The following is a 25,597-nucleotide window of genomic DNA, read 5'->3' on the forward strand; positions in this document are numbered from 1 at the left end:
CTAGCGACAGCGAGCCAACAAGAAGGTGGGCACGGGAAGCATGCTCGGGTCCGGAGCAGAGAAGTAGGCGGCAGGACCAGCGAACGGCAGCAGCGCCGGCGGCGGCTTCACCACTGTCTCCGTGTGAGGCTTGCTGATCATCTGCGCACTCGTCGTCGTCTTCATCGTGCGGCTTGTGGAGTTGCTCTTCCCGCTGCAGAGAGCGTAGTCTTCCTCTGGGCGAGGCTTCTTGTTGATGTCCCAGCGCTCGGCCGACGACGCGCGGCTCAGCGGCCGCTTGCTGCTGTCCCAGCGCTCGACGGAGTCGGAGCGGCAGGCGCTCCCGTTGCTGCCGGTCGACGACGCAGGGCTGCCGGGTGTCTTGTGCGCGTCCCAGCGTTCGCAGGAGTCGGCGCGCCCGGGGCTACCGCCGCTGGCTCTCGACGACGTCGACGACGAGGCTGCCGAGCCGCCGGCTTTCTTGTTCTTGTGCGCGTCCCAGCGTTCGCAAGCGTCGGCGCGGCAGGGGACCGCGCTGCCGGAGCTAGATGACGACGACGACGCTGCCGAACCGCCGGCTTTCTTGCGCGCGTCCCACCTCTCGACGGCGTCGGTGCGGCCGGGCTTGGGATCGGAGACCGACGGCGCGCGGAAGGAGGCGGGGAGGATGATGAGGCACGGCGTCGGGAGCAGCGGCAGCATCTGGCTCCTCGGCGGGGTCGGGAGCAGCGCCGGCAACTTGCTCGCGGGCGGCGTCGGGAGCAGCGAAGGGAGAACCGCTGCCGCCATGGCTAGCTGCTCGAAATGTCACGAAGAGGGAGATAGTTGTACGTGCCGCGACGCGAAGCGATCGAAGCAATTAACCGGAGACGAGAGCGCGCGCTGGAATCGCACGTCGAATTGATGGGCTGCGTCATCCACGCGCGCGCGCCTTATATCCTCGCGAATCAATTCGACTCCCATTCTGATTCGGAGTTCGCACCGCCGATCTCCGATCCCCTCGGAAGTCGGAATACCGCAGAAGAGGTGACTCCGTGACTGGGATTCGGACTGGAAAACAATGGGTCGAACTCGGGCCGCTGTGGCATCCAGGCCCATCTTATCACGGGCCGTTCCTTCGACAGGCCACTCTTTAGGCCCAGTCCGTGCCGGCCCACATTTGCCAGACCAGCGGATCGAGTTGCTGACATCCAGTCCAACATCGGAAAATTGAAATGCTCTCTTTTTTTTTTCTTTGTAGTGCATTGAACTGAATCAGCCAATATGAATATGCATATTGGGAATGCTATTTGACACACGTTTGCTACTTATGATTCTAGTGCACACTTAGAAAAAAGAGAGAAAGAAGCCGCATACCACCCCCTCGTGCAGCAGGCAGGCGTTCCCCATCAATCGATTCCAACCGTGACTCTGCGTGAGTCTTCACAAGTGGTCTGAAGTGGTTTTTCCTTAAATCTGATGGTAACTTTCAACCCAAAAGTCCTGAAATTTTTAATTTGGATTGGAAAAACTTTCAATCCGAAAGTATAGAAACTTCCATTTTGAATTGGAAGAACTCCCAAATCGAACTTCAAAAGACTTTTTAATTGAAGATCTGAAACTTTGAACTAAAAATTCAAAAACTTCACATCCAAATCCTTAAAATTTTGAATGAAAATTCTCCCAATTTTCATTCAAATTCTCCCAATTCTCCCAATGGAGATGGAGTGCACCCCCCGGAGACTATACAATACCCTGAATCCCTGACTGCACCTGACTTTCGCAAAGGTGCTCCCTGGAACGGTGGTCCAGGAAGAGGGAGGGGAGGAGGACGATCTGGTAGGGGAAGGGGAGGACGTGGCTGGACTCCCACAGAAAATAAATGGGAAATGGACGATGAGCTGATGGATACTGCATCGAGTCCAGTAAAGATTAATCATGGACCGACCAGATCTTTGTATTCAAGCAAGAGAAGACTTGATCTTGAGGGGGAACACCAAAAAGATGCAACCAGTGATATTCTGCTTCTGGAATCATCTGAGATGGTGGAGAAGAGAACCCAAGGGGTACAGGAGTCTGGTGACGAGATCCAGAAGATGGAAGAGTTCGGGGCAACAAGTAGAGATGTCAAGAAACAGAAGATGGAGGGTGCAAGTAATAATTCTGATTTGGCAACATCGGCGGGCTCCTTGGAGGAGCACCGCCGGGCCTAATGTGTCTTTTAAGCTGGAACTGTCGGGGCCTTGGGCGACCCCGAGCAGTTCAAGAGCTTGTCTGCATGGTGCAGACTCATCGCCCAAAGGTGGTGTTTTTATCAGAAACACGACAGAATCAAGGTTTTGTGGAGAATATTAAATGGCGAATTGGCCTTCGAGGATGTCTGGCTGTCAATGGTATAGGAAAAGGAGGAGGAATTGCCCTGTTCTGGGATGAAAGCGTAAATGTGACTATCAAGTCCTACAATTTGAGACATATCGATTCAGTTATCACAGAGCAGAATCAGGATCCTTGGAGAGCTACCTTTGTTTACGGTGAACCAAAGGCTCAAGATAGACACCTGATGTGGACACTTCTAAGAAGAATCAAGCAAAATACAAGTGATCCTTGGTTAATGATTAGGGATTTCAACGAGGCAATGTGGCAGTCTGAACACTTGTCACAAAACCGAAGATCTGAAACCCAAATGAGAGAGTTCCGATCTGTTCTATCAGATTGTGATCTTCATGATCTTGGTTTCCATGGGATACCTTGGACTTATGATAACATGCAAAGGGGCGACCGCAATGTTAGAGTGAGACTTGATAGAGCAGTTGCCTCGCCAGAATGGAAAGATTGATTCAACCAAGCAATTGTGACACATCCTACTTCCCCGTGTTCAGATCATGCAGCTCTGCTACTACAGAAGGAAGAACATATAAGATAAAGCGACAACAGACTATGAGATATGAAGTCTGGGAGAGAGAGTCATCCCTCCCAGAGGTCATACAAAGTGCATGGAGTGATGACAACGCTATCACAAATTTAGGCGACATTAGTGCGAAGATGAAAAATACAATGTGCAAGTTATCCAGATGGAGTAAAGAGAAGATAGGGAATGTAAGAAAGAAGATTGCTGCCTTATGAGACAAGTTAAGAGAGTGCAGGAGTATGGGATCCCTTGATTCTGATGTCCAAGTCCGACAAATAAAAAAAGAATTAGAAGAGCTCCTGCATAGAGAGGAAATCTGGTGGAAGCAACGATCACGTATCATGTGGCTGAAGGAACGTGATCGTAACACCAGATACTTCCACTTAAAGGCCTCATGGCGATCTAGGAAGAATAGAGTAAGAAAGCTAAAGAGAAACGATGGCACGGCCACATGTGAAATAGGTGAAATGGAAGAGTTGGCACACAGCTTTTTTCAGCAGCTATATTCGAAGGATGACAAACTTAATCCTGAGAATTTATTAAGCTTTTATGCACAAAATATTACAGAAGAAATGAATGGGAAGTTAACTGAACCGTTCTCGGAGGAAGAAATTAGTGATGCACTCTTCCAGATCGGACCACTAAAGGCGCCGGGGCCGGATGGTTTTCCTGCCAGATTCTTCCAAAAGAACTGGGGGATACTTAAGGAGGATGTTGTCAGGGCAGTGAAAAATTTCTTTGTTGATGGACAGATGCAAGGAGTTAATGACACTGTAATCGTCATGATACCAAAGAAAAGCCTAGCGGAGGATATTAAAGATTTCAGGCCGATTAGTTTATGTAATGTGGTGTACAAAGTTGTGGCTAAGTGTCTGGTGAACAGATTAAGGCCACTGCTACACAATGTGATTTCTGAAGCTCAGAGTGCTTTCGTTCCTGGAAGACTAATCACTGACAACGCTTTAATAGCGTTTGAATGCTTTCATACCATTTAGAAATGTAATCGTGAGAACCAAAACTTCTGCGCCCTGAAATTAGATCTCTCTAAAGCTTATGACCACGTTGATTGGCAATTCCTAGATGGTGTGATGGAAAGGATGGGCTTCTGTGATAAATGGCGAAGCTGGATCATGGCATGTGTGACTTCAGTTCGATACAGCGTTCGTTTCAATGGGCACTTGCTAGAACCTTTCTCTCCAACGAGAGGTCTTCGCCAAGGTGATCCATTGAGACCCTACCTTTTTCTGCTAGTTGCGGATGGTTTATCAAATATAATAAAGAGTAACGAATCTGAAGGTCTCATTCAACCTTTGAAGGTATGTAGAAGAGCGCCAGGAATTTCGCATCTCCTGTTTGCTGATGATAGCTTGTTATTTTTTAAGGCGGATACTAAGCAAGCTAGCAGAATCAGAGATGTGCTACAAATGTATGAAAGCAGCACAGGACAGCTTATTAATCCTTCTAAGTGCTCCATGCTTTTCAGTGACTTTTGCCCACAACAACGTCAGGAGGACATAAAACGAATCCTGGGGGTTACTAACTCCTCTTTTGAGGAGAAATACTTGGGACTCCCAACTCCCGAGGGAAGGATGAAAGCTGGTCAGTTTCAACCAATCAAGGATAGATTATCCAAGAGAATGTCAGATTGGAATGAAAAATACATGTCTTCAGGAGCAAAAGATGTCTTGATAAAAAGTGTTGCCCAAGCTCTGCCAACGTATACGATGGGTATCTTTAAAATGACAGACAAGTTTTGTGAAGAAGTATCCCAAATGATTCGCAATTTCTGGTAGGGTCATGAGAAAGGAGAGAAGAAAGTGCACTGGATAGCGTGGGAAAAGATCACTAGCCCGAAGATCCATGGGGGTTTGGGGTTTAGGGACATGAAATGTTTCAATCAAGCTTTGTTAGCTAAACAAGCTTGGAGGCTGATCACAACTCCTGAGAGTCTTTGCGCCCGAGTTTTAAAGGCGAAATACTTCCCAAGTGGAAGTCTGCTGGACACAGCCTTCCCGATAGTTTCTTCCCCTACCTGGAAAGGAGTCCAATATGGTTTGGATCTGATCAAACAAGGCATAATTTGGAGAAGATGGGTGGCACAGGGTGAGCGAGTCAATGTCCTGCGGAAAAATGCAAGGAACAGGCTAATCTATGTGAATGAACTAATGGAACCAGGGTTGAAAAGCTGGAATGAAAACCTAGTTCGTCATGTGATGAAGAAGGATGATGCCGAAGAGGTCCTCAAGATCAGATTATCGGAATGCCAACCGGATGATTTTCTAGCCTGGCATTTGGAGAAATCAGGACTGTTTACCGTGAAGAGTGCATATAGATTGGCTGGAACTTATCTAATCATGGTAGGTCAGATGCCTCGTCTATCGATGCACCATCGGGTGAGAGGAAGATATGGTTCGTTTTGTGGAAGACGAAAGTACCAGCAAAAATCAAAATCTTTGCATGGAAATTGGCACAGATAGGTTACCAACTTGGGACAACAAGCGCAAAAGAAACATTGAAAGACAAGGTATCTGTCAAATATGTGGATCTAGTGTGGAAGATGGTTTTCATGCAACCGTGGCTTGTCTGAAAGCGAAAGCGTTGCGTGAAGCTATTAGGGAAATCTGGCACTTACCTCCTGAGAATAAGTTTGTAAATTCAGGTCCAGATTGGTTGTTGCTATTGTTGGACGGATCAAATGAAGAAGAAAAGGCTCATACGCTGTTCACATTATGGCGGGCTTGGCATTGCAGAAATGAAATTATCCATGGCAAGGAGATGAGCCCTATAGCAAGCTTTGTCAACTTTTTGAAGAACTACAAAGATTGCACTCTAATGACTCGGCAACAACCTGATGATGTGAAAGGGAAAGGACCAATGTTTGTCGAGACACACATACAATGACAGCTGAACGAAAAGCAGGTGTCCAAGTGGCAAACCCCACCAGAAGGTGTAGCCAAGTTGAATGTTGATGCAGGTTTCAAACCGGACACAGGTGAAACAGGCGCTGGGATAATAATTAGGGAGTGTCAAGGGCTCGTGCTACTGGCTTCCTGTAAGAAGCTACCGCGATGCAGTTCGGCAATGCAAGCTGAAGCCTTGGCGTGTTTGGAAGGTATCCGGCTAGCTACTGAATGGGTGAATATGCCACTTATCTTAGAATCAGATAATGCAAGTGTCGTCGCTGAGTTAAACGCGACCAATGTCTCAAGAGCAGATTGGAGTGGCATAATTTCAGATGTTAAAGCGGCAATGTTATGTTTAGTTCAGGTGCAAGTGCACAGGATAAAGAGAGATTCTAATAAGATAGCTCATGCTTTAGCTCAACTGGTAATGGGATCAGGAACTAATGCGGTCTGGAGATTATGCTCCCCTGCAGAAATTCTTGACCTCCTGAACCAGGAATGTAACCCTTTGTTTTCTCATTAATGAATTCTCTCTTTACTGTCAAAAAAATTTTTAATTCAAACTTAGACCCCCAAAACTTCCAATTGATGATATAAAATTTTTAACTCAGAAGGCAAAACTTTGTACTTCAAACTCCAAAACTTTCAATTGAATTTAATTGTTGTCCACCTTGTTGCCATCGGTGAGGATGAGCCTTAGGGCTTGTTGGCGAGGAGGGAAGAAACACCGACGCCCCACCAGGAGGAAGAACATAGACCCAACTTGCTAGGGATAAGGGGATATCACCGGAATCTTGTTGAGGTATGGGGAGCAACACACCATGAGGAAGGAGAGCCCGGACTAACTAACATATCGTCGAAGAGAAGAGAGCCAAGGGTAGGCCTTGCGGCCGCTCGCTGCCATCACAGCAAGGAGGAGAAATAAGGTGGGAATTACAGGTTGAAACTTCCGCACAAGCTCGTCACCATCCTGCCAAGGAGGAGGAAATGGATGGGGAGCGGCAATGGCCCTTCCGCTTTTCGAGTATGCAAACGACTGGTGGGAGAAGCCGAGCCTAAGCATGACACTGTGTTGAGGGGGAGGAGATGAAGGATAAGGATGTTCGTGCATGGGCCAAGTGTTCTCTCGGGACAAAGCTGCACGAATTAGCATTTCCATATGAACATGGCCATTCTAATTGGATTTAATTAATCAAATACGATTATGAACATGTTCATTCTTTTTTTTTCATTGTAGTAAGGCATCAAAAATTCAATTTTTGAATCATTGTCTAATCACAATATTGAGGGGGATATTTTCTTGAAGATTAGTGATGATGATGCAATTGAGTGTTTCTATGGTATGAAAACACACCGTTAAATGTTATCCAATTCAATTCGTTGTGTTATTTAAGACATTATTCAAACTATTTTTACTGTTCTTTTGATCAAAAGTTGTAGCTTGGGCTATATTTTATTACCCAAGTTTTATTTTCGATCGCTATTTATCCCATTTTTTTCACTTTAAACTAGATAAGTTTGTTTTTTTAATTAATTTGGATCACCCCAAACCACTTTTTTAAGCACATCAACTATATTTAACACATTGACTCCAACATACCGGATAAAGTCTCTCACCCATGCACAAGCCATATCTTTGCGGGGGGAGTGGTTAGACACAGCTAAAGAAGAAAGTTGAGGTGGTCTAAAGTGTAAAAAAAAATGTAAAATTAACTACTTCATAGTGAAAACATATGTCAATGAGTTGTGCAAAGTGAAACTTTGGCAATAAAAGATAATGCAAAGTATAACTCTTTTTGATAAAAAAAAAGACCTTAATTCTATTTATTTTGCATGAGGATTTTGGTTTGACTAATCTTAAGATTTGTGGAGGCACACCTAGCATAATAAGAATGAAAATAAATTAGGTGAATTCCATGAACACCAGGTATTATAGTGTGAGTTACATAAAACTGGAGGGGTTTTTGTTGGTTGCACAAAATATATAATGGCTTTATAGTTCATAAAACCACACCATTAACTATTTTCTTTTATATACTATACATTTGACTTACAAGCTTGTAACCAAAATATATGAGTTATTCAAATTCAACGCATAATGTTGCAGCCATCTAAACTTAATTATTTGTTTATTTTGCTACAGTATTAGGCTAAATTGGTTAATATATATAGTGGTTTTGTGAAATTTTAGAACCATGATATGCGTGATTTTGTGAACCTAAACTGCTAGACAACCTGTTGAATTATGACGTCATAATGTTCGACGTAATCACTAAGTACTGAAGCTTCAAAACAATGGTTCAATGTAACTGGAAGTTACAAATCATACAAGGACAGCCTCTAGCTAGCTAACATTACAAGTACCAGTGTTAATTGAGCACACGAAGCATACGGCTGGGGAACCATACAACAACCATTCCAATCTCTACAACCTGAACACACCCATGTTGAACTAGAATCTGTACTGCGTAGAAGCAAAGCATTCTTTGCGAGCAAGCACACTAGCTAGCGAGCCAGCAAGAAGGTGGGCATGGAAGCATGCTCGGGTCCGGAGCAGAAAAGTAGGCAGGACCAGAGAACGGCAGCAGCGCCAGCGGCGCCTTCACCATTGTCTCCGTTTGGGACTTGCTGATCATCTGCGCACTCGTCGTCGTCTTCATCGTGCGACTTGTGGAGTTGCTCTTCCCGCTGCCGACAGCGTCTTTCTTGGGGCGAGGCTTCTTGTTGATGTCCCAGCGCTCGGCCGTCGACGACGCGCGGCTCAGCGGCCGCTTGCTGCTGTCCCAGCGCTCGACGGAGTCCGCGCGGCAGGGGCTCCCGGTGCTGCCGGTCGACGACGCAGGGCTGCCCGGTGTCTTGTGCGCGTCCCAGCGTTCGCACGAGTCGGCGCGGCCTGGGTTCCCGCCGCTGGCCTTCGACGTCGACGACGAAGCTGCCGAGCCGCCTGCTTTCTTGTTCTTGTTCGCGTCCCAGCGTTCGCAAGCGTCGGCGCGGCAGGGGATCTCGCTGCTGGAGCTAGACGATGAAGCTACCGAATAGCCGGGTTTCTTGTGTGCGTCCCACCTCTCGACGGCGTCGGCGCGGCCGGGCTTGGGATCGGAGGCCGGCGGAGCGCGGAAGGAGGCGGGGAGGATGATGAGGCATGGCGTCGGGAGCAGAGGCAGCATCTGGCTCCTCGGCGGGGTCGGGAGCAGCGCCGGAAAATTGCTCGCCGGCGGGGTCAGGCGCAGCGCAGGGAGAACCGCTGCCGCCATGGCTAGCTAGCTAGCTTGGCGAGATGTCACAAAGGAGAGAGACAATTGTACGTGCGGCGAAGCGAACCGGAGACGAGAGAGCGCGCTGTGGAGTGGAATCACACGTCGAATTGATTGGCTGCTACGTCCCCGAGCGCGCCTTATATCCTCACGAATCAATTCGACTCCCGTTCTGATTCGGAGTTCGCACCGCCGAGGCGCCGCGATATCCTCTCCTCGGAGTACCAGTGTTACCACAGAAGTGATGACTCCGCGACAGAGATTCGGACTGAAAAAAGTGGGCCGGCCGTGACATCCAGGCCCAGTTTGATATGGGCTTAATTCAACAGGCCGTAGTTTACCACAATCTGTGGCTCTGTGCCCCGGCCACATTCGCCAGACCAGCATAGTCACTGACAGTCCAGTCCAACATCGGAAACCGGTTTTTTTTTTTTTTGCTTTGTAGGCTTTAGATTAAATTGAATGAACCGAATATAAATATGAACATGGTAATTCTTTTTATGAAACCTGAGCCAGCTTTGCTGGTTTTATATTAAAAGGGGAGGAAACTGTACAGCAACACTACCGATAACGGTGAGAAACAAAGAAGGACCAAAAGAAAAAACAGAGGAGACGCATAGACAAGAGGGAGCAGAGAGGAAAGCAGAGAAGCAAGCATTCTCAGCGACAGGAACCACACTAGTGACTAGTGAGCCAACAAGAAGGTGGAATGGGAAGCATGCCCGGATCCGGCGAAGCGAAGAAGGCCGGACCAGAAAATTGAGAGAACGGCTGCGGAGGCTTCACCATCGTCGTCGTCTGGCTTGTGGAGTTGTTCTTGCCGCTGCCGACAGCGTCTTTCTTGGGGCGAGGCTTCTTGTTGATGTCCCAGCGCTCGGCCGACGACGCGCGGCTCAGCGGCCGCTTGTTGCTGTCCCATCGCTCGACGGAGTCCGCGCGGCAGGGGCTCCTGCTGCTGCCGGTCGACGACGCAGGGCTGCCTGGTGTCTTGTGCGCGTCCCAGCGTTCGCAGGAGTCGGCGCGGCCGGGGCTGATCCCGCCCCTGGCCCTCGACGACGACGACGCTGCCGAGCCGCCGGCTTTCTTGTTCTTGTGCGCGTCCCAACGCTCGCAGGAGTCGGCGCGGCAGGGAAGCCCGCTGCTGGAGCTAGACGATGACGATGACGCTGCCGAACTGCCGGCTTCCTTGCGCGCGTCCCACCTCTCGACGGCGTCGGCGCGGCCGGGCTTGGGATCGGAGGCCGGCGGAGCGCGGAAGGAGGCGGGGAGGATGATGAGGCACGGCGTCGGGAGCAGAGGCAGCATCTGGCTCCTCGGCGGGGTCGGGAGCAGCGCCGGAAAATTGCTCGCCGGCGGGGTCGGGCGCAGCGCAGGGAGAACCGCTGCCGCCATGGCTAGCTGCGCGAGGTGTCACGAGGGGAGAGACCGATCGATCGGGTGACTCTGATCAAGCAATTAACCGGAGAGGAGACGAGAGAGCGCGCTGCGGAGTGGAATCACACGACGAATTGATCGGCTGCCACCTCGAGGCGCCCACCTTATATCATCGCAAATCAATTCGACTCCAGTTCTGATTCGGAGTTCGCAGATCGCACCCGCCGAAATACCACAGAAGAGGTGAACCCGCGCGACTGAGATTCGGATTGCAGAATAATGGGCCGGGCTTTCCAATTCGTGGCGCTGTGGAATCAGGCTCATTTTCGTACAGGCCTCTCCTTTGAGAGGCCGTAGTTTAGCCCAGCCCGTGCTCGGCCACATTTCGCCACAGCAGCGGCAGAGTCGCGGCGCGAGAGCTAATTCGCTCCTCCCCACGCCACGCCTTTTTTGGCCTCTTTTTTTTTTTTTTTTGCTTTTTTTCCTTTTTTTCTGATTACGTTTCTTAATCTTTAGCACACATGTTTTTTTGAAATATTTTGAGTTGAAAGTTTTAAATCTTGACTTAAAAATTTTTCAAATCTTAACTTAAAAATTTTTAAATCTCGAATTGAAAAGTTTTTAAATTTGAGTTGAAAGTTTTCAAATATGGGTTGAAAGTATTTCAAATTTGAGATGAAAAGTTAAAAGTTTTTAAAATTTGACTTAAAATTTTAAATTTCGAGTTAAAAGGTTTCAAATATAGGTTTAAAATTTAAAAAATTCAACTTCAGTTATAAATTTCTTTTCAATTTGTTATTAAAAAAATTGCGAACAAGAAAATCCTAACTACTACCGTTATTACCTTTTAAACTGTAATTATAGTCTTGTAGAACTAGCCAATAGTTGTTTTGAGAGTTATTTTTTTAGCACAAGGAAATAGCCTTTCAATAAAATAGCTCTAAATTGTTTGGATCCAAGTGTTATTTTTCAGAGCTATTTGGCCTTTTATACACTTTCCTATTAAGTGAGAACTGGGAAAGAGAGAAAAACATTTTTTCAGTGAGCCCCACCCCAGATAGCACCAATTAGCACCCTTTGAGGGGATAGTTTTTTAGTAGGTTATTTCCAAATGACCTTGAAATAGCTCATCTGTTTAAAACTTTTAGGCTATTTGAGAATATTTGAGAGAGAGCTAAAAAATAACACATCGATCCAAATAGTGCATAAGACTAATAGATTAGTCTAACTACCGAAACAACCTGCGTCAGGGCGCGCACGCGCCATCCGGACCGTTCACTAACCCCGTAACCGTGTCGCGCGCGCAACCGTGTCGCTCCATGCCGCTTGCTTCGCCACCACTAACCCCGTAACCCGGTGCGCCACCGACCGAGACGACGCACATCTCGCCATTTCTCCAGGAAATCCCACGTACTTTCCCGTGTCGCGCCCGCGGCAACCAGCCACTCAACCACCCCGCGTTTCCAGTCTCCACCACATCAACTCCCCCCCCCCACCCCACCCTTCAAATAACCGGTCAGCCCATCACTCCATCACAGTTCACAGCCTCAGAGGTCCAGATCACAACCACACCACGCACACGTACTTGCAGTGCAGTTGCAGCGCGAGCGAAGCGAGCGGCCATGGCGTTCCGGCTCAGCAACAACGTGATCGGGGCGCTCAACCTGGTGACGCTGCTGCTCTCCGCCCATCCTCGGCGGCGGGATCTGGATGGCCACCCGCGGCGACGGCGGCGAGTGCGACCGCCACCTCTCCTCGCCGGCCATCGCGCTGGGGGCGGTCCTCATGGCCGTCTCCCTCGCGGGCCTCGTCGGCGCGTGCTGCCGCGTCACCTGGCTGCTCTGGGTCTACCTCCTCGCCATGTTCGCCCTCATCGTCGCCCTCCTCGGCTTCACCGCCTTCGCCTTTGCCGTCACCAACCGTGGCGCCGGCGAGACCGTCTCCGGCCGCGGGTAGGGAGTACCGCCTCGGGGACTACTCCACGTGGCTGCGGCGCCACGTGGGGAGCAGCAAGAACTGGGACAAGATCAGGAGCTGCCTCGCCGGCGCCGACGTGTGCAGGAGCCTGCAGGACAGGAACGAGACGTGGGCGCAGTTCGTCGCCGACGACCTCTCCCCGGTCCAGTCCGGCTGCTGCAAGCCGCCCACGAGCTGCAACTTCACGTACGGCGGCGGCACGCGGTGGGGCAAGACGGCGAGGCTGAGCTCCGCCGACCCGGACTGCGACGAGTGGAGCAACGACGCCGACGAGGTCTGCTACGGCTGCCGGTCGTGCAAGGCCGGCGTGGTGGCCGCGCTCAAGAGGGACTGGAAGCGCGTGGCCATCGTCAACGTCGTCTTCCTCGCCTTCATCGTCGTCGTATACTCCGTCGGGTGCTGCGCGTTCAAGAACAGCCGGCGCGACAGTGTCCACCGCCGCAGCGGCGGGTGGAAGCAGGCCGGATACGCCTAGCGGTTTCAAAAGTTTGAGTACGAGCAGTAACATAACTACTTGTTAATTAGGAATAGTAATATAGTAGTAGTATTAGTTTCTGATGCTTCTGCTGACGCTATATATGTTCGTACTAGTCTTCTGACACCGTGTTTAGCTCAGGATGGCGTGTTACTAGAGTTGCTGGTATTAGTGTTTTATCTATCCAACACTGTAGTTTGTACATGGGATGAGCATATTATGAGTTAACGATCACATGATATTAGTATATTTATTGACTATCTTTATGACCAGAGTTAGGCTATACTATCATCGAAGTCACTTCCTTATGAGAAAATCCATTATATTGCTCTGAGTTTGTTATAGGTATATGATTTGCCACTGATTTTCTCACATTCTACAATATGATATCAACTTTTACGTAACTTCTACAATTTACTATCACCTTCCGGTTAGCCTTCATTAGTAATGTACATTTTTGTCCAAACGACAAAAATCTCCTTGGGACAAGAACTTCCAAAATTTGAAAAATAATTCAGAAATATCATATTATAAACATAAGATTGTAAACATCCAAATTTTTTTGCCAAAATTTGGTTAAAAATTTCAAAATATCAAAATTTAAGTTTTTTGCCAAAATTTAGATGTTTATAATATGATATTTCAGGATTTTTGTCCAAATTTTGAAGTTCTTGTTCTAGGGATATTTTGATCATTTGGATAAAAATGTACAGGACTAGCAAAGGTTAACCGGATGACGATGGTAAATCATAGAAATTAAGTAAAAGTCAATGACATATTGTAGAACATGACAAAATCAGTGGGAAATCATAAACTTGTTGTAAACTCAGTGGCATATAATGGATTCTCTCTATCTTTAAAGAAAGAAATGTGTCTGTATACTACTCCTTGCCTCTTTGGTATACGTGTTTTAATACAGTGCTCTAATGGGTGTGTTTGGTTCCCTGCATCGCACCTGGCTCGCATCTACGGGTGCAGGCCTGTGGTGTTTGGTTGCCTGCACGGCCACCCTAGCCTGGCTCCACGCGTGCAAATCAGGCTTCCGAACCAGGCCCGAGAGAAACGGTCGATCTGAGCTTCGCTCCTCATCCAGGCTGAGCGCGTGCAGGCGGGGGACGCGTGGGTGCAAGCTCGGGGACGCGTAGGTGCAGGAGGCGAGAGGGGTTCCAGCTTCTGCTCACCTTCCCATCTCATTTGTCGCTCGGTGCCTCCCGTCTCCATCGCCGCACCGTCGTCGTCATCTCCATCATCGTGCCATATTCGACAAAGCCATCGAAGCTTCCTCAATCAGAACCGCTAGAGCCCCTCCCCTCGAAGCCACCGCCACCGCCAAATCCAGCCCCGCTTGAAGCCGTCGAAGTCGAATCCGGCTCCTACCAAAACTGCCACTTGCTCTTCTTCATCCGAATCCAGATGTGACGACGAGAGAGGGTTGTCACTGCTGACGCCCGGATCTTCCTCCTAGTCGCCGCTGTCACCGCCACCATCGCCACCGCCTTCGTCTACAACTGCTGCATCGGGCCCTCTTCCTCTCCCTTCTTCCGTCAGATCCAGAGCCCAGGAGCTCGATCTGGTGGCCTCAGGCTTCCGGATCCGGATGCTTCCTCTCCCTTCTTCCGTCAGATCTAGAGCCCAGGAGCTCCATCTGGTGGCCTCAGGCTTCTGGTTGCCGGATCCGGATACACTGATGGCGGCGAATCGTCAGGATCCCGCTACTGCCGGATCTACGCCCTGCCACCGCGGCGTAGTTGGCTGTCTTGGCGATGAGGCCACAGTCACCTGCCCTCTTTTTCCTTTTATTTATTTGCTGTTTTTTCTCACCGCTTGGATGAATTAATTGAACATAACAAAGTTGATGCAATACTGTAGCACCCGATGTGGTTCATATACTATCTTATTCGTCAGTGTAAGAAATCCAATGACTTGATTTTATATACAGTGATACACTGACTAATACAATCCTATGCATATTTCGCATATGTTAAAAATCGATATCATATACTGTAGAAAGATCAGCTTTGAGATGATAGAAAATTTCATCCATTAGTTATAGATGGTAATCTTACCCTCAAAGAAAGGAGGTATCCATACCTCCAATCTATACCACGAACCAAACAAAATCTCGTTGAAGTCGTATTTCTCATGCAAGCAACCAAACAGAATCTCGCACCAACCAAGCTAAACTCATACAAATAACCAAACAGCTACATATGTATCCCCTCAACCAGATCAAACTCAGCCAGGATGGGAGAGATGGGCCAAGCTAGATGGATACGATTAACCAAACACACCCAATGTGTCTGTATCATCTGTTCCTTCAGAGGCTTCCCAGTTCCCACCTAGTATGCATACAGTGCTCTATTGTCGCCTTGGTACGTGTTTTAACGCGGCGGCTGATTGTCATTGATCCCAGTACGAGAATGAGGTATCCGTAGTTATTGTATTGTTTGTCACCAACGCGGATAGACTAATAGTGGGCCAGCAGCATCTATTGACTGGGATAGTTGTTGCTTGTTGGTAAGCAAAGGCTGTGTTTAGATTCTTAATTTTTTTTTCTTTGAACTTTCAACTTTTTCGTCACATCAAATGTTTAGACACATGTATGAAGCATTAAATGTGGATAAAAAGAAAAACTAATTGCACAGTCCAACTGTAAATCGTGAGACGAATCTTTTGAGTCTAATTACGTCATGATTAGTCATAAGTGCTACAGTAACACATGTGCTAATGACGGATTAATTAGGCTCAAAAGATTCGTCTCGCAGCTTACATGCGGAATCTGTAATTTGTTTTGTTATTAGTCTACGTTTAATACTTTAAATGTGTATCCATATAGTCAAAAAAAATTTAACAATGAACTAAACACGGCCTATCTCAATCTAAAGATTCAAGTTTGCTTAACTTTTCTTGATTAGGAGTAGGCTAGGTTTTATTTTAGAGCTTTATACCACCTTCCACGAAGGATTGGCACTTTAGTTTTAGCACAGCCATGTACGAATTACTAAGAAGGTTAATTGGATCCATGCCACTGAAAATATGACATTAGATCCATGCCACTGCCATCCAGTTTTCAGTCAATCTCCGTCAGCTCTCTCCCTCTTCCTCTCCTTGCTTCTCCTCCACCTTGGCGACCGGCACGACGCACGCGATGGCGCGCGAGGTGCGACATCCAGGGGCGGACGCCGAGGCGGAGCTCGCCGTCGAGGAAGCGGCGGCCCATGCCTACTCCAAGGAGCCCACGGCGAGCCTCCCACCTACCTCCCTACCTTGCCACCACGTGGCCTACCTACCTCCCCACCTCGTGCGTTGGTGATGGCAACCGGCCTCACGGCTTACTTCCAGTCCGTCCCAATTGGCGATGCCGGCGCCGACGCCCACGCTACTGCTGCCGCACTTCACCCTCCCACCGCTCGCCGGCGAGGACCTCACCTCCTCTTCGTAACCGCCCTCCATGGCCACCTCTCCACCATGCCGTCGCCCGCCCCCCGCCTCCCTCTCCCGCTTCCTCCCCCAGCTCACCCCACTCCGCCTCTCCCGCCTCATCCTCCACCTCACGCCCTCGCCCCGCCACGACGATGGCCACCTCCTTGCCTCCCTCCTGCACCACGCCTTCCAGACCTCCTCCAGCACGTCCTCCTCACCGCCCGCCTTGCCGTTGTTCGCTCCAATGGCGCCAGTGGTGGCGTGCAGCAGCGGTAGAAGTTCTTCGTCTGCGTGCAGGGGAAGAAGCTCTCCTTGGCCATGCTCGCCTTCTGCGTCATGCACACCCACGGCCTGCTCCCTTGCGTCGAGTCCTGCAACGTCTTCATCTTCACCGCGCTCGGCCTCAGGCTCCCCAAGATCGCCGAGCCTCGCAACAACGCACAGCACCCACCCAACCATCGCCTCCCAGGCAGACACCCCACCGTAGCTTCATCGCCACTGCTGCCAACGCCCATCTCGTCTCTCTCGTCTCCCCGCCGAGAGAGAGAGGAATAGAGATGGAAGGAGAAGGGGGGCAAAGTGACATTTCACAGGTGAGATTAGACAGAGATTGACAAAAAAAAAAAACTAGACGGGAGTGGCATGGTTCCAATTTCCCCAAATTTCAATGGCACGTAGCCGATATAGCAAATAGTAGTGATATTTTTCTAATGTGCCATATTTGCAGTGGCAACGAGCTTATGCAAACATATGAATGATCGCTCCAGAAACATTTTGTCCCTCAACATTCACCTTAACTAAAAGATCCGTTACACACATGCGCCGAACATTACTGATGAACATGTTCGAAAAGGGTACATAGAGTGCTTCAGATGTTCAAGATGGACAGTCTTACATAGTAGTAGTAGGTGGCTAGGCAAAGATTAGTTTGATCTTGCTTTGGATATCAAACTGATACTGAACCCTAGGTTCCAGTAGTTGCAGTAACACTGAACGCCAGACCCGAAGGCCACCTCAATCTTCGTCTCTCTCAGGAGGCAGACCACACGGAAGTAGCATTTTCTGCAACACCAGAAAAATGAATCATATATAAATTTGCACCGTACTATCACATTGAAATGACTGCATATTTAAAAATGGCCACCCGTGCAATGATGACCATGATCACCCATGAACAGCTATTTAAAAAGTGACCATCTCTAATGATGGTATCTATGATAGTTAGAACACTTCAAGCTTGCTGAATCAGAAGAGAACCAAACAATATGTACTTGGAAAAGCAATTGGAGCTCATATGGTAGCAAATGGCAATGCAATAGCTTATCCTTTTACATTAATTGAGAACAAAAAAGAAAGATTACAAAGCTTGGCTAAAAGTCCACAGCCCTAAAATTTTAGCTGCAATTTTCTTGTTAGATATTCAGTTGTGCCCTAGCATATTTTCTTAGCCAATGCTGTCGCAGTACAAAACTGAACTATAGATAGTCATATAACCATAAAAACAACGGACTGCTAACAAACATGCCAAATATGTAAAATCATCATTAAGACAAAGATCTCCGCATTTCCTTGCCCATACCATATAACATATAAGCTGGATCCTATTCAATAGTAGGTGAATAAATAAAATAAAGCCATAAATCCTGATTTGCATCAAACATTCAGCCTTAAGGGCTAAGGCCAAAGGGAACACTTAAAGCTATATTATCAGGAAGTTAACGAAATATGTTCTGAATATATTTCATCATTAAATAAGATAAGAAATTAACTTTTTCACCACAACTTTTGCTTAGGTAAAAATTAACTTGGACAATCAAAGCCACTACAAGTTTGAGGACAGAAGATAGAAGTTGAAATGTACAGGTTATCTCATTTAAGATGTCAGCGCTTTTTAACAGACTAGCTATTTGCCCATGTTGCTTAGGTAAAAATTAACTTGGACAACCAAAACCACTAAAAGTTTGAGGACAGAAGATAGAAGTTGAAATGTACAGATTATCTCATTTAAGATGTCAGCGCTTTTTAACAGACTAGCTATTTGCCCATGTGTTGCAACGGATGGAAAATAAATATAGTATAAGATCTAAGTTAAAACACAAAAATAATCTAAAAAATGTATATATCATCGCATAAATTTTTTTTAGCACTACATTCGTACATGCATAGATCCTACACACAAATCCAAGGAGACCCATGTCTATCGCTGGTCCTTGCGCAGTTGCGCCAGAAAACCATTGATTCAGTTTGACATGTGGCAACACGGTTCAGTGATTATACCAACTTTGGTTGTCTACCTGTATGATTGTCTCTGCAAGTGGAATAGTTGAACTCAAGTGTAATGATGCTATATTTTGATGAGCTACCACAGACCAGATGCAATACATGTCCAAGAAAACGATTTTCTTTCATTTTTTTCCTATTTTAGGAGCAGTTCTACATCAATATTAATAAACCAGATAAGTCCAACATAATTTTCAACTACCATACAGAAGACATGTTATAATAAGCTTTTAACATACCTGCATAAAATTGTAACGCTCTCTTCCAATTGATTCATTCTCAGCAATGGAAAAATATGCCAGCATTGGATAGTGCCCAATATAGGATGCATAGCTATCCCTTTGGATGTTTACTGCCCATTCACTGCAATAAAAGAAATCCTCAATACTAAGTTACTACATTCCCAACAACACATTTTTGTTTATTTTGGAAAAAGATATACTTACAATCGATTCAAGTCAGCATGCCCTGTGCCCACATATTTCGCTTGAAGATGCTCAAGTTGAGAATTTATGTTGAACCTGTCGCTAGCCTTTAAAGAAGTTGATTTATCATATCAACATCATGGTCAAAATACAAAAGGATATTACCAAAGTTCATTGAAAAGGTACAACATATTTAAACTGAATAAAGCTTAATGCAAAAACAAAACAAACCCTAGCAATATTCAGTAGAGATCTCCAAAATCAGTAAATGAATGGAAAATGAACATCAAGGTATCTGATCTGAAGTATACAATAGCAGGTGAGCTCTAACACTATCACATGACAGATAAGGACCTAACCAATGGTAATAATATGAAAATGAAAAGATAATGTAAATATCAAATATCTAGAAATTTTGATTGCTTGACAGAGGTATTATTCGTCTTCAAGTGAACTACTATGTCAAATAGTTATATTGAAAATATCAATCAATCAAAGAAGTAGACCATACAGAACACAGTCTGTTCTCACAAGCAGACTGATAGATCCAATTGTTCCTATCACAAGTATTGACTTCATGTTAACATCAATTTCCCAAAAGTAAAAGCCCTTAGTATGCCCATTCCAAATTGTCCTAAGAGGGAATCACTAAACCTGAACACATCAACTCAGTTTTGAATCACTAAAAGTATATGATGCCATGTAGCAGGGTGTGCACACCCCTGTAAATTGATAACAAACCAGAGGCTATAATTACTACCGAAAAACTCAATACAAAAGCAGTCCCAGATAATTGATGATTCAAGATCAAAAAGGAAAAAATATCTATTCAAACGTGAACTCAAGTGTTCCAGCACCAAATACATCATATTCCAAACAGATCTGCATCAGTTGGGCAGCACAAAAAAGAAAAGAAAACCACAGTAGTGAGTAGCATGGTGATATGGGTCAGAGACAACTAACCTGCATGATGGCTGACGGGTTTGGTCTTGATCCTGGACAGGATAGTTGAGATCCCTGGAGTCAGAACCAAGCTAAAATTAAGAGAACACAAGCATGAATTAGGGCATATTCCACAGTAAACCTCAGTCACAAAACAATTGGTATGGGGCACAATCCATATGAAAAACAAATACCAAAAGCACACAATTGATACAGATATGCAAATAAGAAAATAAAAATTTAAGAGGTAGAAAGTGCAAAACTGAACTATGGCAAACAGTATGCCAGCAATTTTACACTTGCCGATGGAACTGGCACATGTGGGATCCATGATTGCCATTCACCCACTCACACCAAGCTTGACTCAATAAGAAATTCGATGTGATCACCATGCAGTGCTCATCAAACTTCTTACAACCATGTACAGTATTATCTTTTAAAATAAGTAGTGTGCACCATAAAAACACTATTACTAACTAGGTCGTCCTTCTCACAACAACTAATCACTGAGGATATTTCTTCATCAGACAGCAACGAAATATAGAAGTGTACTGAAAGGAAAAAGGTTTTTTTTATATAGGCATAGACATTCTAGTTGTTTCATTATGCTTAGGAGGACACTAATAAAGCAGAACTTTCCATCTCTCATATCCAACACATCATTTGTTTGCCGTACATATAAAACAGGGAAAGGATCAGTGCAAGCTTAACAGATGCTGCATCGCTGGTCCCGTTTCAAGCTATTAGATAGGTTGATTCCAATGTTGACATCTCTCTAACTACGTACTACTATCGACCCAAGGTCAGGACTGCAAGTTTTTCTCAGATCTGAATTTTCTCAAATTCTTTGTAGAATAGCAACTAATCGTCCTAACAATCATTCATTCCCACCAATAATAATATAGTTTCTTCGAATCCAGCACAAAAACGGTGCGAAATTGAAGAGGGTAGGTGGGGATAAATTTTAGGGTTTAGGGGCATACCTGACTTCAAACGTGGGGAGTGAACCAGAGGGGGGGGCGGAATTAGGGATGGGACGACGCCGTGCGCCGGCGCCTTCTGCAGCGGGAGGGGACGGTAACAGGGGGGGGAGGGGTGCTCCGTGCGCGGTGCGCCGCCGCTCGACGGCTTCTCCTGGCTGTGCGCCGCCGCCTTGGCTGGACGAGGGTGTGAGGGGCACACGCCGCTGGGACGAGTGGGAGGCAAGGCGAAGCAGGAAGCGGTGCGCAGTGGGGGCCTGCATAACAATCTAGCCCAATAAATATCCATGAGCTAACCTCGTCCAGCCCAATCCATGGGTTGTGCACATTTCCTAGCCCGCAGCGAACCCATGGGTGGCCAACGAGCAGCCCAACCCATAACCGCACGTACTACTTTGACTTCCTGATTTGATTCGAACTACGGGTGTGTTTGGATAATGGGAAATGGGTGGTGGGATTGAAATTGGAAAATGAATGGAGGGTTATGATTAAATGGAAGAGGAAGAATAAATAGTTAGGATTTAAATATGTCTTTTGGTGGGTGGAAATTCAATTCCCTATCCCATTAGCCAAACACCGTATATCTTTCAACCACAGAATCGGGTATATTTGTGGATGTCTTGAACCGATGATTTGCGTTGAGGTTCGTGCTACCGTTGACAAAAAAAAAAAGAGGATAGCATAGAAAGGGTCTGTTCGGTTGCCTGTCTGTGGCTGCGTCGTGTGTGTGTGCGGCACTGTTGGTGCCGAGTGCGCCGCAGCCACAGCACCGACAGCCAAACAGGCCCAGAGAGAAAATCAATTCCATGATCTCTTTTGTTTACCATAATACCATGATCTTTTGGTCGAGGCCGCACATCTACAACCAGCTGAGTAAGCTACCGATCTAGTTTTAATTTGTACATGGATGATGTAATTGATTTTTTCCATAAATATTGTCGTGTGATATATATCCATAAGGGCCCATTTGAATCACAGAAATGAAAAAACGAAGGAATAGGAAAAATATAGGATTCTGACATAAATAAAAGTGTAAAACGAAGGATTACAAAACACAGGAAAAACGTAAGAATTACCGTTTGATTGGACCACAGGAAAAACACATGAATTTGAGGAGAGATAAAGACTCAAAAGATTTTTTCCATGAGGTTCTACCTCTTGTTAAAATTCCTCCAAAATTTGTATGGGAAGAGGCATTTCATAGGAATTTCATAGGATTCCATAAGGTTCATTCCTTTGATCCAAAGGACTTTGTAGGAAAAATGTCTATAGGAATAAAATTCTCTAAAATTTCTATGAATTTCCTTTGAATCAAAGGGGGCTAAAAAGGAAAACATTTCAGTATTCCTATGTTGGACACTTTGGAGTCTTGGACTACGCTGGTCTGGTGAATGTGGTCGGGTACGGACTGGGCTAAACTACGACCTGATCAAAATGGGCCTGTCACAGCGCCACAAATTGGGAGGCCAGGCCCATTGTTTTCCAGTCCGTATCTCAGTCGCTGAGTCCGAATCTCAGTCGCTGAGGCCCTGTTGATGAACAGCCCATATTGATACACATGGGCTGGGGTGGCACAGCGCAACGAATTGCAAGGCCCGGCCCACTATTTTTCAGTCCGAATCTCAGTGGCGGAGTCCCCCTCTTCTGCAGTATTCGGTATTCCGACTTGCGAGGGCGATCAGAGCGGTGCATGCATTCAGTGGCGGTGCGAACTCCGAATCAAAGCGGGAGTCGAATTGATTCGTGAGGATATAAGGTGTGCGCGTCGAGGTAGAGGCCGATCAATTCGTCGTGCGGTCTCCTCACCTCTCCCGGTTAATTGCTTCGATCGCTTCGCAGCACGTACGCATCGATCATTCTTGGTCAGACCGATCGATCGGGGTGGGGTGCTCACCTCGCGCAGCTAGCCATGGCGGCAGCGGTTTTCCCCGCGCTGCGCCCGACACCGCCGGCGAGCAAGTTGCCGGCGCTGCTCCCGACCCCGCCGAGGAGCCAGATGCTGCCGCTGCTCCCGACGCCGTGCCTCGTCATCCTCCCCGCCTCCTTCTTCCGCGCGCCGACGCCGCCGCCCTCCGATCCCAAGCCCGGTCGTGCCGACTCCGTCGAGAGGTGGGACGCGCGCAAGAAAGCCAGCTGTTCGTCAGCGTCATCGTCGTCGTCTAGCTCCAGCAGCGGGCTTCCCTGCCGCGCCGACTCCTGCGAGCGTTGGGACGCGCACAAGAACAAGAAAGCCGGCGGCTCGGCAGCGTCGTCGTCGTCGAGGGCCAGCAGCGGCAGCCCCGGCCGCGCCGACTCCTGCGAACGCTGGGACGCGCACAAGACACCGGGCAGCCCCGCGTCGTCGACGGGCAGCAACGGGATCCCCGGCCGCTCCGACTCCGTCGAGCGCTGGGACAGCAGCAAGCGGCCGCTGAGCCGCGCGTCGTCGGCCGAGCGCTGGGACATCAACAAGAAGCCTCGCCCCGAGGAAGACTACACCCTCTGCAGCGGGAAGAGCAACTCCACAAGCCGCACGATGAATGCGACGACGAGTGCGCAGATGATCAGCAAGCCTCAAACGGAGCCAATGGTGAAGCCGCCGCCGGCGCTGCTGCCGTTCGCTGGTCCTGCCGCCTACTTCTCTGCTCCGGACCCGAGCATGCTTCCCATGCCCACCTTCTTGTTGGCTCGCTGTCGCTAGTGTGTGCTTGCTGTCGCAGAGAATGCTCTGCTTGAGTCCGACATGTGTGTGTTCAGTTTTTAGAGATTGGAATGGTTGTTTGTATAATTGTATTGTGTCCCGGCCGCATGCTTCGTGCCTGGTTAGCTAGAACCATTTTGACAATGAGGCTATCCTTGTATGATTTGTAACTTCCAGTTATATTGAACTATTGATTTGATTGATCCTTCTCTACTTAGTGATTACAGCGAACATGACGTCTTAATTCAACCGATTGTCTTAGTAGTTTACCCTTGGATTTATCCTACAGCCCTACTGAGGCTGCATAAGTTGCAGTCGCACCAGCGACTGCACGGGAACCAGATCCTAAGTGTCACCTAGGCAACAGCCCAAATTAAAAGTAAATTCCTCGAAAATACTCCCTCCATCTACTTTTAATAGTCATATTTCATCTTGGCACATAGAATAAAGATAAGTAATTCTACTTATCATCTATTTAAATATGCTACTAGTCATTCCTCGTAAACAAGCGATTCATTAATATTTACATTTATTGATGCCCATGTAGCCAATCTTGTGTGGAGGAATGGAGAGTCACACATTAAATCCAAGAAAGTCATTAAGATGATAGGTTGTTTGATTGAAATATGCCTATCAAAAATAAAATTTTCAGATATGGAAATATGACTATCAAAAGTAGATGGAGAAGTAGATGGAGGGAGTACCTCGTATTGTGGTTTACATTACTACTTTAATTTTTACATTACTACTTTAATTTTAACATGTTACACATAATCACACGTTCTATGGTTCTACTAAGATTTCATAAAATCACAATATTAACCAATCTAACCTAACACCGAAGCAAAATAAAAAATAATAGTTAACTTCAGGTGTCGACAGTGATGAATTAAAATAAGTCATATATTTTAAATAAAAATTACTCATATGTATGGTATATAAAATAAATTAGTTAAAAGTGTTTTATGAAACTATAAAGCTATAATATTTTTTTAACTTCTGGCAAGATAAATCAATTATCAACCTTTATATGTTTATAACGGTGTTTTATGTATATATTTGAGAAAGTACTCAGTACAATGATACATTGTACCAGTAATTGATACACTCGGTGATATATTATAGAATGAGATAGAATCGATGACAAATGATTAAATTATCATAAATTTATTGGTATAAAATAGATTCTCTCAATTAAGAATACTCCACTCATGCATCGACTCATCACTCGTACATACTACGTGTTTCTTGCAAGCGCGACTCTTTTTTTTTTTGAAAAAACTCCACTTTACATCCATCGACAATAGCCCAACTTTGATTCACATCCCTAAACCGCAAAAGCATATATGGGACATCCTCCAACTACTAAAATCAAATCATTTTATGTCCCTAAGAGGTTTCATCCTACTTGACACATGTGCAGCAACATGGCTGCCTAAGCGGCATTTCGGTATAAGTAAGTAAATACGGTGGTGCCCCACATATCAATGACACGTTTCTCTCCTCTCTTTCTCTCCCCTCTCATTTTTCTGACTCCACTCACACCGACCGACCAAAGTGGCTGCGGTGTTCTGCATCCCACCACGGGGCATGCTGTTGCACGTACAGTAGGCATTGGCAGCAGATGCATTGTGCACAATTAGATGGAGATGCTAGGGCGTTCTTCCAAAGAAACTCCTGTGATGCAGGACCAACTCGACGGCATTAACAAAGGTGAGCCCCCGTGCTTCGGGCATGAAGTTGACATCAAATTTGCTGGAGCCATCGGACGGGAGACCTCACCATGCCGGCGCCACATGGTGGCAAGAAGGAAGCAAGCAGGAGAATGTCCTCTCCCACCTCCCCGCCACTCACCCCTCCTTTCTTGCGGAGGCACAGCTCAGTAGAGGCATCTGGTCGCTTGAGCTCCGACCGGCCTCACCTATGCTCGACATGATGTGTGGCGCGTACCTTGAACTCACTGAACTGGCCATGGATCTTTCTAAGAAAGTGGGGGATCAGGAAGAACGAGTGGTTGA

General features: G+C 46.8%; 3 protein-coding genes and 2 pseudogenes across 3 annotated transcripts; 2 read left to right on the forward strand and 3 right to left on the reverse strand.

The window, feature by feature from the left end:
• LOC127783099 (uncharacterized) lies at positions 1 to 768 on the reverse strand. The gene has a single exon (XM_052310359.1). The coding sequence runs from the start codon at positions 766 to 768 to the stop codon at positions 1 to 3; it is 768 nt and encodes a 255-aa protein (XP_052166319.1).
• Positions 769 to 8,274: 7,506 nt separating this feature from the next.
• On the reverse strand, positions 8,275 to 9,023 carry LOC127783100 (uncharacterized; annotated as a pseudogene).
• A 678-nt stretch (positions 9,024 to 9,701) lies between these two features.
• Positions 9,702 to 10,415, reverse strand: LOC127783101 (uncharacterized). Its single transcript, XM_052310361.1, has one exon. It carries the CDS (start codon positions 10,413 to 10,415, stop codon positions 9,702 to 9,704), a length of 714 nt encoding a protein of 237 aa, XP_052166321.1.
• Positions 10,416 to 11,929: 1,514 nt separating this feature from the next.
• On the forward strand, positions 11,930 to 13,077 carry LOC127782676 (tetraspanin-8-like; annotated as a pseudogene).
• Positions 13,078 to 22,229: 9,152 nt separating this feature from the next.
• LOC127783102 (uncharacterized) lies at positions 22,230 to 23,579 on the forward strand. The gene has a single exon (XM_052310362.1). The coding sequence runs from the start codon at positions 22,809 to 22,811 to the stop codon at positions 23,577 to 23,579; it is 771 nt and encodes a 256-aa protein (XP_052166322.1). The 5' UTR covers positions 22,230 to 22,808.
• Positions 23,580 to 25,597: the final 2,018 nt, after the last annotated feature.

Source organism: Oryza glaberrima, chromosome 8, assembly GCF_000147395.1.
Source record: "Oryza glaberrima chromosome 8, OglaRS2, whole genome shotgun sequence".
Lineage (NCBI taxonomy): Eukaryota > Viridiplantae > Streptophyta > Magnoliopsida > Poales > Poaceae > Oryza > Oryza glaberrima.